Source organism: Anabrus simplex, chromosome X (assembly GCF_040414725.1).
Source record: "Anabrus simplex isolate iqAnaSimp1 chromosome X, ASM4041472v1, whole genome shotgun sequence".
Classification (NCBI taxonomy): domain Eukaryota; kingdom Metazoa; phylum Arthropoda; class Insecta; order Orthoptera; family Tettigoniidae; genus Anabrus; species Anabrus simplex.
This window is the reverse complement of record NC_090279.1, coordinates 220996715-221012645: the sequence shown is the minus strand read 5'-3', so window position 1 is coordinate 221012645 and position 15931 is coordinate 220996715. Positions and strand designations below refer to the sequence as shown.

Below are 15931 nucleotides of genomic sequence, written 5' to 3'. Positions count from 1 at the left end.
AGTGACGGATCCCTTCTTTTTTCTTCTTTTCACTCTCTCTCTCTCTCTCTTTACCCCCTGTGGGTGGGGGACGCAGACGAATAATACACCCACGGTATCCCCTGCCTGTCGTGAGAGGCGACCAAGGGATGATTGAATTAGAACCATGAAACTACTTTTGATTCGTACCATCACGCGGGGAACACCATGGGTTGCCTGTACTTGCGAGTAGGACCACTATATTAGGTACGAAATAGGTTTGTGATTAGTAGCACCAAGAGCCTGGTCTGTGGGTTTCCAGTACCCGTGCGTCGTACCCACGTGAGCACCACCGCGGGTCTGGGCGTAGCCTGTGAGTTGTGATTAGTACCCACTACGTGACGAACACCACGAGAATACCGGCACCCGTGACTAGTACACCTACGTGAGGAACCTCATCGGTTTGCGTCGGCTATGAGTGGCGCCATTGTGTGAGAAACACCATAGGTCTGCGTTACCTGTACGAAGTGCAATACTTGTGAGTAGTACCATCTTGTGTGGAACACTGTGAGTCTTCGCTACTTCTGATTAGTACCCCAACATGACAAATGCCATGGTTCTACTTTACTCGCGACATTCTAAGGGGCCTTAGACCTGGATTTTGGACCCCTTTAGACATCAAGCATCCTCGATTCAGGATTATGCTTTATAAGTGGTCCCTTGGTCAGTAATACTATTATTTATGACCATTTTTTTGCGTCGGATCCACTGTTTTGTTTGTTTGTTTGTTTATTGTTTTTTTTTGTTCATGTCCATCCATTCATTCTTCATTACATTTTCTTATTTTGAACAGTGGATGATTTTGAACTTTTTGTTGCCATTTCATTTCGTACCATTAGGGGCCGATGACCTCGATGTTAGGCCCCTTTAAACTACAAGCATTATCGTCATCAAGAAGAAGATTTAAAACAATTCTATCTTATATATATATATCGCTTACAATATTTTTGTTATAGAAGGGTACATGCTAAACAAAATTCACGATAATTTTCTTTCTTTCTTTCTTTCTTCCTCTAGTATTTTTTGCTAGTAGACCTAGTCATTACATTTCTTGTTTGAGTTTCTGCCTCATGGGCAGTGTCCTGGAGCTGCAGACTATGGGTCGTGGGATACAACTGGGGAGGAGAACCAGTACCTCGCCCAGGCGGCTTCACCTGCTATGCTGAAAAGGGGCCTTGCGGGGGATGGGAAGATTGCAAGGGACAGACAAGGAAGAGGGAAGGAAGCGGTCGTGGCCTTAAGTTAGGGACCATCCCGGCATTTGCCTGGAGTAGAAGTGGGAAACCACGGAAAACTACATTCCTACTGACATTTTTGTAATGACCTATGTTTACTAGGAAAACCACAAAGTCAGTCTTTCTGAGAATCCCGTAGCGAAGCTAGTATCATATCACATTGCGCGCACCACACACTTACGCGCACATTCATCATTTTGCGATATCCACTAGAAGTGCTGAATGGACACGAGTTCTCTTAAATCCTCATCATGGGCTCGTCATTACAGAAATACCTATTTATTAAGTTATTTTTCCCTTGATTTGTTTTGCAATTTTCATTATTTCGTCACTTTCAGCAATTCGCTACATTAAATTCTAGTTGTAAAGCCACTTTTCTTTCTTCTGCGTTATTATCTAGTAATTTTTATGGATTTACCTTGAGTAATCAACATCACCTGAGCTTTCAACAAACGAGAATACTCAAACCTCAAAAGGTTCAGTAATCAGTACTCAGTTCGAAATAAAGTAACCTTCTACAACACTTACACAAACTCTTTGGAAATCCACATCCATAAAATAATAACAATAATAATAATGTCTTCGTCGCACTAACTGCTTTTACGGTTTTCTGAGACGCCGAAGTGCCTTGGAAGTTCTTCGCCTACCGATTTTCGTTAAGATACGACCACTAATAACATAAATATTTGACAATTTTTAGGCCTTCCTCTAAATTACCATTTCACTCATTGTGACTCTTTTTTTTTTTTTTTTTTTTTTTTTTGTTATTTGCTTTACGTCGCACCGACACAGATATGTCTTATGGCGACGGTGAGAGAGGAAAGGTCCAGGAATGGTAAGGAAGCGGCCATGGCCTTGAATAAGTTACAGCCCCAGCATTTGCCTGGTGTGAAAATGGGAAACCACGGGAAACCATCTTCAGGACTGCCGACAGTGGGGTTCGAACCCACTATCTCCCGATTACTGAATACTGGCCGCACTTAAGCGACTGCAGCTATCGAGCTCAGTACTAAAATTATTTATAGCCTAGATTGTAGCGACTTATTCTCCGACTTTGCATACCGATTTTCATTATATTTTATTCAGCCGTTTTCTCGTGATGCGGGTACATACATACAGACAGACAGACAGACAGACAGACATTACGGATTTTTTTAAAGTGCATTTCCTTGTTACTGTAGACACGACTGATACAGAAATACCATCCTTTTTTACATTCTGAGCAATGTACAGACAAAACTCTTATTTTATATAGATGGTTGCCTAGTTGTACTGTACTTCCTCTTAAAAGAATAATCACCACCACCCACCGTTAGATGCCAAAGATAAAACTCTTGCTTTCCATTAAAGAAAAACATTTCACAATTTGACGAGTTCTACAGATGGTCAGATACCTTTCTGAGAAATATGTGAAATGAATGGATCAGCAGATAACAAAAATACCATTCAGAAACACGTGGTATCCAGAATATCAGTGGACGACATACAAATGCCCAGTTATTTCGCTTGCAAGAAGTGCATTTTTTTAAAAAGGACTGAAATATTATTGGCTCGTGTGTTTCTATATCTATTGCTTTCATTATTATTTGATGGCACTATTCATTGTATTATCTCATTTACGAGTAAAAGGTAATATGGATAATGCACATATTTACTATTTTGGATAAGTACATACCGGTACATATTTTTCGGTGTTTTCACGTTCCTTATTTCAAGATTTTAAAGCAATTTTGTAGTTTTTTGGGCGTGTATTAGGTCATCAAAATACCGGCACGTGGAATGTATTAATTTGCTGTAGGTTGAATTGCTGTCGAACCCTGTAATGTCGTGGGGTGGGTAGTAATGCAAGTCAGTAAGGAAAACTTCAGTAGTAGTATTAGGAAAAGGCACCAAATTCCCCCTCAGCCACAAGATCGTTCTCTTCTTCCCAGTACGGTACCGGTTATGTTAGCAGGTGGAAGTTACTTATTTACAACTATTGTATAATAACATACCGGTAATGGAAAGTTATGCTCCCGTAGTTCGGTTTGCACGTAACACTGGCGGACCCATGTCTGATCAACAGCCCGGTCGGTAAAACAAAAGAACTCAGTTGTTTAATAATAAAATTCCTTTTTAGTAGCGAGTCTTATCACATGTCCGTAAATCTGCGATAGCACTGCGAGGGCTTTAAAGATATGTACCGAATGCGCACATAAAATATCAAGTAACCGACTAATGATCCCGAATCCCTCTCAAAACAAGATACTGAGAGCTAGTCTATGATGTTTATCGAGTTAAGACTTGCACAAGTTTTGTTCTGCGATTTTAGATCTACAGTTAGGATGCTCTTTTCACTGATGATCCCGAATCCTTCTCAAAATAAGATTCTAAGAGCTATCAAGTTAAGATATACACAAGTTTTATCCTGCAATTTTAGCTCTACACTAAAACTTCTCTTTTCCATGATCCAAATTCTAATGTAACCTATACATTGTTGCTACTGATGCTTTCAAGGCCCGTTTAAGAAGCCTTTCTCGTGGACAGTCGAGATTTCTTCTGAGGACGCAGAGCACAGTTCTCTGCGAAACGTAAAGAATTTCACCTTATTTTCTTGACACGGCATAAGCCCCAAACCTGGTAAAAATGTACTTTGAGCGGCACAGCATAAATTCCATTACAGTATTTTAAAAGGTACGGTAAATCATACACAGAAAATCTCACCTCGTATTACTTGTAGGAAAGTGATGTGTTCATTGCCAAGGGTGGATCCATTCGACCACCGAAAAGTTATTTACTTTTATGACAAAATATTATAAATCATGTGACGGGCATTGTTCATTCCATCCGCATCTGCACTCAACTAGGTGGTGTTGTTGTAGTGATGGGTCGTTCATAAAAGAACTGACTCTTTTGAACGACTCATTCCATTGAGCTAGTTCTCTCGCTGAGAGCTGGTCGTTCAAATATGAGTCGCCTGGAGACATGTCCCGAGCTCGAATCCACAAAATTTACGTAAAATATGAACTCAACGACTAATGAACTGAGGATCCAAGAAGAACTTCGTTCATTTTAAGGAAGGATGTATTATTTACGTGACCCTTGGATATAGTAGGTTACCGGCAAATGTACGACACAAAGTTGAGGTTAACTTTCCAAAACTAAGCACGAACAACAGAATACACCACCAGTAAGTAGAAAACAGCGTAGACGTACCGGTAGTGTTATTCTGTGTGAAATACTCTGAAATTTCCACACCTATTTCTTAAATGCGGTCATAGAAATGAATCAATAATGCTATACGGAGAACTGCATTTAAAATACACGAGAAATGCTCATTCAAACATTGGTGACAAACAAAATGCTCAAACAAGAAAATGCCTGTGTAGACTTTAATAAAATGCTTGGTTGAACAACGTAAGAGGAGCGTGAAAGTCCACTCGGAAACACGTTTGCAGTTTCGGAATAGTTCGTTTGACGTTAATTGTAATAATTGTAATAATAATGTCCCGCTAAGTAATTTTGCGCCGAGGTGCCGGAATTTTGTCTTTCACCTGCCAGTAAATCTACTGACACGAGGCTGACGTATTTGAGGATTGAACCTGCCAAGTTGGGAGTCAGAAGGCCGGTGCATCAACCGTCTGAGCCACTGAGTCTAACCAAATACAGTAAAGACAATACGCGACACTTCCGGATTTAGTCTTATTAAAATGGGAGACAAGTCGCAAGTGGCGCTCCTAGTGGCTTGACCTGAAAAGTAGCCCTAAATTCAAATATCAATGGAAATGCATATACGGAAATGGATACATAAATTACGTCTAGAAAAAAAGTGTTACTAAGATATTAACTTAAAAGTTGCTAAAGCAATTCTGGATAAATGAATGAAGAATTATTTAACAGGTTATTATTTAAAGACTGAAATTAGACATATAATCAAGATGTGAAATGGACTGCTGTGAAATGGCTTGATCTTTCATTTATGCATTACTTTTTTAGATTTAGAATTCCTGCCTGAACGTTCACGGCTAGATTGTTCTTTTTTCTCATTTAAAAGCTTTGTATCATCGTATTAAAACACGTGTCAACAAAAATATAGGCACATTCCTTACACACATGATTCAATGAATTTACATTTAAGAGCTGGACAATTTGCCTATTAACTTGTTAACAGAAAGAAAATCTATAAATTTAGCCTCAAAAACATTCAAACTTTCCCTCTAAGCAATACTTGCCATAATGCTTTTACATTAGGGTAAAGCAAATTTGCATCATCATATTGTTTCAACAAAATATGTATATTTCTTAAATCACACATATTTTCTTCAGTGCATGACAAAGCATTACGGCATTCCAAATGGGCTAACTTGGAACACAACCAGCCACACTCATATGCAAATGTATTTTCCTGAATTAAATCAAACCCACAGATCACACCTACAACAATAGGCTACATCGGTATTGAAGGTTAACTGCTGCACTATACAATAAAATATGTGTATTATATTTTAAGCCAGTTAAAATATGGGTCGAGCAGGTCAGAAGATTATGAAGTACTATAAAAATCTCTTTGTCACTTGAAGAATATATATGCAAACACAATATTACTTACAGTTTCTTGTCACGAGGGAAACTTAAGAAAGACCGCGCATTCTTCTCTGCTTCATAGTTACTGCAGCCAAACACAGCACATACCTTTTCCCTCATATTGAGAGGAGATATCAAGGAATGACACACGCTACTATTGAATTATGTCAACTCACTGAAAACGCATAAATAACACCAACAACTTCACACGCAAAAACACGTGCTCTTATGACATAATCAGTAGTTCTCAGGTCAATCCGCTAGAGAGAGGTCTAATAGCTGTCCCTCGATATCTCGCTGAGTGTCGCGTATTGTCTCTACTGTATTTGGTCCGACTAATTGTGAAAATGAAAACCTACAACCTGTTTTCCAGTCATTGACCGGGTCAGGGATGTAATGAATGAAGCAGATATAGGCTGTTAGTACGATGGGGTCGCCACTCCCAAAGTGATTTATTAATGAATGATAGATGCTATGAAATGAGAATGGAGAGTGTTGCTGGAATGAAAGATGACAGGGAAAACCGGAGTACCCGGAGAAAAACCTGTCCCGCCTCCGCTTTGTCCAGCACAAATCTCACATGGAGTGACCGGGATTTGAACCACGGTATCCAGCGGTGAGAGGCCGACGCGCTGCCATCTGAGCCACGGAGGCTCTTTCCGACTAATTGTAAGGCACGTAATTTTAACATGGGAAATGTAGCTATATACCGCGAAACAGGAGTCTTCTCAAAATAAAAGGGACAGAATGGGAGCTGCTGGCACGACATGCAAAAACTACTGTATGAATCAAAGAATAGGGTGTCAAAACAAGGTCATAAGAGGTGACTAAAAGGGGCCAAAGGGACTCTTAAGCTGGGAGCATGGGTTGGCGACTAAGGAGCCTTTAGCTGAATTCTGGCATTGCTTCCACTTACTTGTGCTAGGCACCTCCTGTCTGACTTCCCTTAATCAACTCTTGTTCTTTACTGACCACGACCACGACGGTATTAGGTTCCCGAAGCCTAGGGAGTCTTTCTTTTTCATGCCCTTCGTGCCCTGTGTCTTTGTTTGGCCGATAACTTAATTTTTCTAAGTGTCGGTCCCCTGCCCTTTCTTCCCTCTGATAGAGGATGATTGCCTAGTTGTACTTCGTCTTAAGACAATAATCTTATAGTAATCACAACACGAGAAAGAGGAATTAAGAGGAATCAACTTCCAAATATTGTTCTAGCTTTGTAAAGTTAAAAAAAAGTTCTAAATACCCCTACCTGAGCCGTCACTTGCATCTGCCTTGCCATATACTTAGCCCGCGAGTCGCAACTCAAATACCGGTACCGGTATCAGGTCGTGAAGTGTGGCATTTGCAGTACAGATGTATCACTCTTGAAGGATGGGGTGTTTTCTGTCTCCTTACCGTCATCACGAACTCTGACTGAGATTCAACACACGTCTCTCTTGTTTGTGAAGCACCAAGATATGAAATTAAAGATAGCTCTTCACTAACTTCGACCTTGCATTCACGTTTACAATGTTATATAACCTTGGTTGGCCTTGCCTTTGCATCGCTGATTATGTTAATAAATTATCTCATATCGACCACTCAGTCAACAATCGATATGCTCTTCGATCATTCGAGAGTATACCACTATGACCAAATACTGTATTTGCTATGACCAGGAGCAACATTTTATTACACTGAGAGTTTCGTTTGTAGGCCTACATTGCTCAGAATTAAAAAGGAATGAAATTTTTGAATCGGCAGTGTCCGCAGTTAGAAGGAAATGCAGTTTATAATTTTTCGTAATATCTTATCTGTTTGTAGGCCCTACACGCATCACGAGAAAACGGCTGAACAGAATGTAATGAAAATCGGTACGGTACGCAAAGTCGGGCAATTTGGGCTATAAATAATTTTGTTTACGCTGGTTGAAATGATAGTTTAGGGGATAGCCTAAAAATGTACTTCTCAAATATCTGTTATTGAGAATTTTTTTTCCTAGTGGCTTTACGTCGCACCGACACAGATAGGTCTTACGGCGACGATGGAATAGGAAAGTCCCAGGAGTTGGAAGGAAGCAGCCGTGATCTTAATTAAGGTACAGCCCCAGCATTTGCCTGGTGTGAAAATGGAAAACCACGAAAAGCCATCTTCGGGGTTGCCGACAGTGGGATTCGAACCCACTATCTTCCGGATGCAAGCTCACAGCCGCGCGCCCGTAACCGCACGGCTGACTCGCCCGGTCCACGAGAATTGAATGAAAAAAGAGGCATTACATACTAGGCTGTAAATAATTTTATTAACACTGGGTGAAATGGTAGGAAATGGGAAGGATTACAATTTAATTCTCAAATATCTCTATTAGTGGTCATATCAATAAATACTATGTAACAATTCATACAAGCTGAAACCCGTCAAAACATGACGTCATTGAAATATAACATTCCTTGAACGTTATTTTTGTTTACATCGCATCGACACAGATTAGAATTGGAAAGAGCTAGGAGTGGGGAAAGTGACCATGGCTTTAATTAAAGGTACAGCCCCTGCATTTGCCTGGTGTGAAAATGCGAAACCACGGAAACAATCTTCGGGGCTGCCATAGGTACGTGACCCAAACAACGCAGCTACTTGCTCAATTACCTCTTGGCACTCTTGCAACTCTAGAATATCGCTCTCTTGACATTGCAACATTTAACTGGCCGTGAATGAGGTGAATTATCGTTTGGTTTGTCATCTGAGACCAGCTCATTCCTTCTGCAGATGCACTTGATCCCTTATTGAGTCCAGTTTCCTCAGGCATCTCAACTAGGTCAACATTAATCGCTTTTCAGTCACAAAACCTTCAATATTTTCTCTTACGGTTATATTTTAATTTTTTCTGATGGACTGAGCACAGCTTGGCGGACTGTGGTCACAAACCATTCCCGCATGTGTAATACTTTTTCAGTTGTAGTATTTTGAAATGTTTCAAGAAGGGAATTCTGTCAACTGTTTGTCCAATTCCTCCCCACCGCACCAATCTGAAAAATGTTTTACGTCGAAACTTAAGAAATCTGTCCTCTTTGAAAGAAATCAAACTGTTGATATTCACCGGAGATCAAAACATTCTTGTATTTGCTTCGAAGTTTTAGTTTTATCACCAATACCGCACCTGGCAAACCTGAATTAACAGCGTATGCTTCTTAAACCACCAAAGCTGTGTGTGAAAGAAATATAAAGCAAAGAAATTCTCTGCAAAAGATAGCCTGTATTTTAAACTGCAGCAAAAAGTACCTTAAAATTAGAAACCATGTTTTGAGACTGATCACACAATAATTGTTTATTCACCTCAATAATCTTACTAACCTTTACACATCTTTTAGGGCATACCAAATGTCTCGCTCAGGTGGCATATTCCGCATCAATTGTTTCCCTCGCTATAACCCCTAAATACCCTGATAACCACAATGAGAGCTGTAACCTTTAAGAAGGTTGTAAATAATGTGATCACCCCAAAGAAGATTGTTCCTGATATTAACACAAAAGTACATGAATTACAATCACCCCATCGTTACAGTAATAAAGCAAGTGGACTTCAGCATAGCTGTATTGCACAACAGCAGTACCCTGCAGGACGCAGTTGAATTACCGACATCCAGAAAACTAATGTATTCCCAACACTTGAACAATTAACTGGCCATATATCAAACTGAGAAAAGAAAAATCCACACAAAACAACTGAAAGAAGAGAGTGGAAATGTAATAACAGACCCAGAGGAGATAAAGAACAGGTGTAAAGATTATTTCAATAAACTCCTGAATGTGAGAAATGATACAGAAAAGAGTGAATTGATAAATGAGGATGATCCAGAAATGGAAAGTGTTATTGCATGGCAGAGGTGGAAATGGCTGCAAATGAAAACAGGAAAAGCAGCAGGGATGGATGAAATATGTGTGGAAATTATAAAGGCAGCGAATACGACGTGGAAAGGGCGTCTTTCAAACGACTGTTCGTCCATTTCTAGGATCGTATGTAAGTGCAAATGGTTTCTAGAGAACCCGCTGCAATCACTGCTGACGATTAAGATGCCAGATACCATACCACCTGGACTACATTAACGAAATAAAAAACGTACGCCTCAACCCAAGATCGACCCCTCCACCTCCTGCATGCTAACCCAAAACTCTGTCCACTGCACCAACTGTACAGCACGACTAATATGTGCTGACAGAGGAAGTTACCCTAAATGTGGTTACAGTGTTGCCAGATTGCCACTCTTCAACGTCCTTTTTCTGCCGGATATACTCGCAGGACAAACTTTTGTGAGACATTTTTTTATTGCTGGCATGCGAGGAATCGCGCTGCGACTCCCGAGTGCGCGAATTTCGGTTAAATGTGGAAACAATAAGGGAAATGTTAAATAATATTTTAAAGATTTTTTGTATGTGGGAGTGTGCTTAGTGCGGGGCCATGCGAACACCGCGTCGCTGCGGGCACGACACTTTACTCTTACATACAGTACCGAGTCGCGGTGTAGGGGTTGTGTTATTGATAACATCTGTTGTATTGTTAATCGATTCTGACACTGTTCACTTTCCATCACCTCTCTATCGGATATCCTTACATTTTTCCTGACCAGCTCAGGGAATCAAAGCCGGGACCTGACCGGAGTCCCTATCTTACTATCGGCGGTTGAATCTATAGCTGAGTAGTCACTGTCATGTACAGTCTCTCTAGTAAGGCACACCCTCTAGTCCATTGCGAGGCCGCATGCCATTATTATTATTATTATTATTATTATTATTATTATTATTATTATTATTATTGTTATTATTTAGAAATTGCTCTTATCATGATAAAAAAGTGGAATAACTGTTAACTCTCTAATTCTTCACTCTAGGCAGAAGATGCTATTTAATAACAGTGCTAGGAGGCTCCTAACTTACGAGCGGATGCTTGTGACCTGGTTCGAACTAAAAACCAAACTCCATAGCAATTGGCCTACCAAGTGGCCGCGGCACAGCCCCCAAGACCTGCAGATTACGAGGAGTCGTATGGTCAGCGGGCCTAACTACACTCAATTACTATTTTGTGCGCAGTTTTACGGTTAAATGTTCCTCCTGTGACGTACCCACTTGGCCCACAGATGTATGACAAAATTATAACGTGGCGGGTCACTTTGTTTGTCCAACCCTTGTCCCGTTTCCCTACGGGGTCGGGTATGAGGTGAGATGAATTTGTCGTGGCGGTTTTTTATGACCGGATGTGGCGGGTCACTTTAATATTAAAATAAATGATATGTCATTGTTTCTCCATAAACAGTATCCCAAGGGCGCCAGTCTTCAAGCTTATGGCTTGAAAACAAAAGTAGATAATTAATAATAATAATACGTAATGAGACTCAAAAAAAAAAAAAAAAAACCCCAGGGGTGAGGTGAACGGAACACAAATCATTAAGTACACTAACTTGGAATTTAAGGATCATTAATAATAATTTCAGAACATAAAAATTAAAACAGCTATTTATTAAGATGAAAACCGTGACGTATCGGCGTTTTAACGACATCTGAACTTACGGAAGCAAAAGAAAAATTGAATGAAATTAATTTTAAAAATGAACTGTTGCGCGAAGACTTGCAGCAACTTATGCCATAAGCTCACCATATGTAGACTCTGTTGTCTTGAAGCTGATGATGTGTGGATCTCGTACCGGCTGCCTTCTCTGTTGTTGGATTCCAGTCCTACTTCTACATTTCCTGTCCTTAACACTTCCTACTGTACTCCTTACATAAAGTCGTAATGAGTCCTAATTTTAAATGCAAAACCACCATGGGTTATGTTCATGGAGAGAATACACTTGTATTCTTCCGTATTACGGAACAGTAGCGTAAATAAATTCATAATAAAAGCTCTCCTCCCCTATACTAGTCAGAACCGGTCTCCCGTTGACTACCTCTCGTCACTGGGATAACAAGTCCCAATGAGAGTAACTTTTGAGTAGAATATACTCAGATGCGAAGTGAACTAAGTTAAAATCTTCTCCGACGTGCAGACGTAGAATCGTAGTAAGAGTCTCTTCCAAGAGTGAGAATCAGAATGTCCAATAAGAATGTGAATGTGAATCTCAATCTGAATAAGAATGCTAATGAGAATGCTCTCTCCAGCTCTTGTCGGTGGTATATATCGGTTCAAAAGTCTCCTTCCATCAGCCATATCACATGGTCCACTAAGATTCGAGGTCTCATCCCTTCTCCTATGTATTGCTGTGAATCCATCACGTTGCTTCATTACGTTCATTCACATAGGCTGAACTTTCCCGCTGAAATAAAGCGTCCCGAAGCGGAGTTTGAAAAGTGGGTGTTAATAATGTATCAACTGTCTCTTCATGAGGTAGAGAGGGCAAGGTCTCTCGTAACCTAGATGACGTACTTTTCCTGGAATTGGGCTGAAATTAGCCTGCTGACTCTGGTCACCTCACAACGGCTATTGGAAAATTTACTGCAAGTTATAAATATGCATGATGTTGAAATACTTTACCGAATAATTTGTTCGTTCAGAATACGTTATAGCCGCGATACAAAGAAATGAAATGATGATTGAAATGGATGATAAAAACCCTACATATATATATATGTATATATATATTATACATATTAATTTAAACATGACCTATCAGTGATTAAATATACACATCTTATCAATTAATTTCATAGTTCAATAATTAAAAACATGCAGTGATGTCCCAAACATCACACTCCTAACACCATTTTTGGAAGTTACATGCTCGGTTATCTTGATTACGACGTGCAATTTCTTCTTAATTAATTATTATGATATGACTGTAGTGAAAATAGGAAACCACGGAAAACTATCTTCAGAGCTGGCAACAGTAGGGTTCAATCCCCGGATGCAAGCTTACAGCTGCGCGCTACCTAGCCCACTCACACAGTTATAGGGGCTAACTACACACAATCACTATCTTAGGGCACAGATAACCAGCCTACCGCGTTATCCTTATTACAACACGCAGGACGTCTACGGGTTGTCAAATCAAAGGAGCTGAGCATAACTACACGCAATTACCACGTTGTGCACGTTTTTACGGTTAGATGTCCCTCCTCCTATATTTGGAAGGTATCTACTGAGTCATTCTTATTACGACGTGTAGAATGTCTATGGGGACAGGGGTCCTATCTTCGGCTTAAGGGTCTGTAGACACGAAAGAAATAACAATACAAATTATTATTATTATTATTATTATTATTTCAGGCCGTCTGCCTTTGTTACGTCAGTCCGTGCAGTTTGTACAACCATGATAAAACATCCGGCCGTATCAAGTTATTCAATCAATCAATCAATCAATCAATCACTACTGATCTGCATTTAGGGCAGTCGCCCAGTTTTGTTGTTTTCCTAGCCTTTTCTTATATGATCGCAAAGAAATTGGAAAATTATTGAACATTTCCCTTGGTAAGTTATTCCAATCCCTAACTCCCCTTCGTATAAATGAATATTTGCCCCAATTCGTCCTCTTGAATTCCAATTCTATCTTCATATTGTGATCTTTCCTTTAAAGACACCACTCAAACTTATTCGTCTACTGATGTCCTCCCACGCCATCTCTCCTCTGACAGCTCGGAACATACCATTTCTCCCTAATCTTCCCAGCCCAAACTTTACAACATTTTTGTAACGCTATTTTGTTCGAAATCACCCAGAACAAATCGAGCTGCTTTTCTTTGGATTTTTTCCAGTTCTTGAATCAAGTAATCCTGGTGAGGGTCCCATACACTGGAACCATACTCTAGTTGGGGTCTTACCAGAGACTTATATGCCCTCTACTTTACATCCTTACTACAACACCTAAATACCCTCATAACCATGTGCAGAGATCTGTACCCTTTATTAACAATCATATTTATGTGATTACCCCAATGGAGGTCTTTTCTTATATTAACACCTAGGTACTTATACAGATAAAGCTTCGCCTAGTGTAATTCTCTGAGTTGTATTTTCTAGAAATATAGCCACCCATTCAGTCACTCTTTTTTCTAGTCCAATTGCACTCATTTTTGCCAGTAGTCTTCCATGATCTACCCTATTATTTTGCAACGTCTGCATATTGCGAGCGAGCTTTTGTGGAGGCATGCAGCTGCTGTCTGACTGCTCTCTGAACTAACTACAATATACGAGTGTTAAAACAAAAATCTGTAAAATACACTCCCTGCTGTACCAACTAAGTGGCTGCGCTGTTTCACGATCTTTTCTCTAACCTTAATCTCTAGAGGAATGTAAACGCGGTGTTCTGTTTACGATCTGTGTTCCATAATATTTAATATTCAGTTGCGGATTAAAAAATGCCGGCCCTCCGCGGTGTAGCGTGACTATCTCTGCCCCTCCGAGTTCGATTCCCGGCTAGGTAAGAGATTTTTACCTCGATCTGTGGGCTGGTTCGAGGTCTATTCAGCCTACGTAATTTCAATTGAGGAGCTATCTAACAGTTAGATGGCATACTTACGGATTTTGGTGTTAACGTCCCGTCATTGCGATCATTTGAGGAAGTACTATACCGGAAAAGCGATCGGCGGTGAACTTGCATAAAGGACCATCTTAGCATCACATTCTGGTGGTATTGTTTAGAGAATTGAAATCATAAAGCAGAGAGTGTCCACAACAATATAAGGAGACAGAGCGCATTTCAACAGCTCCACTTGAAGACGGAACGAGTTCGTACTTGCATTATATCCAGGGTTAGATGTTATTTTTTTACTTTTTTTCGAGTGTATCGCCGAACAGGTCTTCGGCACTGTTTAGTCATTGAGCTTTCAGGCAGCAATCGAAACTGTTCCTTCGCAAGTACTGCTAAGTCCGGCCCCGGGTTCGATTCCCCGGCACGTGGATATGTGGGCGGGTTCCAGGCTCACTCATTCCACGATTACCTTTAATTGATGAGCTATTTAATGGTGAGATGGCGACTCCGGTCTAGAGAGCAAGGAATAACGGCCGAGAGGATTCGTCACACTGACCATACATCACCTCCTAATCTGCAGGCCTTCGAACCGAGCAACGGTCGCTTGGTAGGCGGAAGGTCCATTGGGGTTGTAGTTTGGTTTAATGGACTTTGTAAGATTATAAGTACTGTAAGCATATTTCTTATTTTTTTGTGATGTTTAGCCAATTATTGTAGATGGTTCATTCGTTCCCGGATTTTCCGTTTTCCCGTGCTGTACATTTTTTATCCGTGGTCCCTCCAAAAAACAGAGAATCGAGGTTCCACAGTAAATATTTATTTAAATGAGTGTTACCCTATCGGTGGCACAAAGTGATTTGCAACAGGATTTGTAATTTTTTCTCCTGTTAACTTCAAAGAGCATTTCGTAAACCATTATCCAATTTTTATTTTCTTTGTATTTGTTACATATTCAGATTTCTGCCATGTCTTGACGTACAAGTGAACAGAATAAACACACAGCCATGAACATTTTCTACCATAGACGGTCACGTTCAGCTCAGAACAGTAGCTGCAAATATCATTAAAAAGCGGCATAAAGAACTATTTTCGTGCTGTGCAAGGCGGGTGCGCGATGCACTGAGAGCTGAACGTAGTTTAAAACTGCATGTGGGCTGCTGATAAACACCCCAGACACTCCCTCAAAGCTGAGCTATGTCTGCCTCTCTCGTATCAGGAGAAGCAAAAGGTGCGGCACCACTGCATCCCACCGACAGCTGTTGTTGCATTTATTTATTTTTACAATCGGCTTTACGTCGCACCGAGACAGATGGGACGGGAAAGCGGCTGGCCATAATTAAGGTACAGCCCCAGCATTTGCCCGGTGTGAAAATGGGAAACCAGGGAAAACCATCTTCAGGGCTGCCACTCTCTCCCGAATACTGGATACTGGCCGCACTGCAGCTATCTAGCTCGGTGTTCTTGTATTTAACCTAACGCACACTTTAAACACAAACTTTCTGATCACAAAGGCATAATCAACATTTCCCGTCACCTGTCATTTTCACTGAATGCATTGATGATGATAGTTGTAAAGGGGCCTAACAGCTAGGTCATCGGCCACTAATGGTAGGAGGTGCAATAAAATGAAACGATAATTAAAAGTTCAAAATGTATCCACTGAGTAGAATCTAAAATGAATGA

At 40.4% G+C, this 15931-nt stretch overlaps 1 protein-coding gene across 5 annotated transcripts in view; it reads right to left on the bottom strand.

Moving 5' to 3' along the window:
• LOC136886388 (L-serine dehydratase/L-threonine deaminase) overlaps positions 1-7232 on the bottom strand; it is a 51196-nt gene extending 43964 nt beyond the window's left edge. For 2 of the 5 annotated variants that reach the window (XM_067159160.2, XM_067159159.2), the window contains exon 1: positions 7066-7205. In XM_067159160.2, the coding sequence (XP_067015261.2) occupies positions 7066-7095 (30 nt within the window). In that variant the 5' untranslated portion in view covers positions 7096-7205. The other 3 variants (XM_067159161.2, XM_067159162.2, XM_067159164.2) reach the window with 3 other exon arrangements.
• Positions 7233-15931: the final 8699 nt, after the last annotated feature.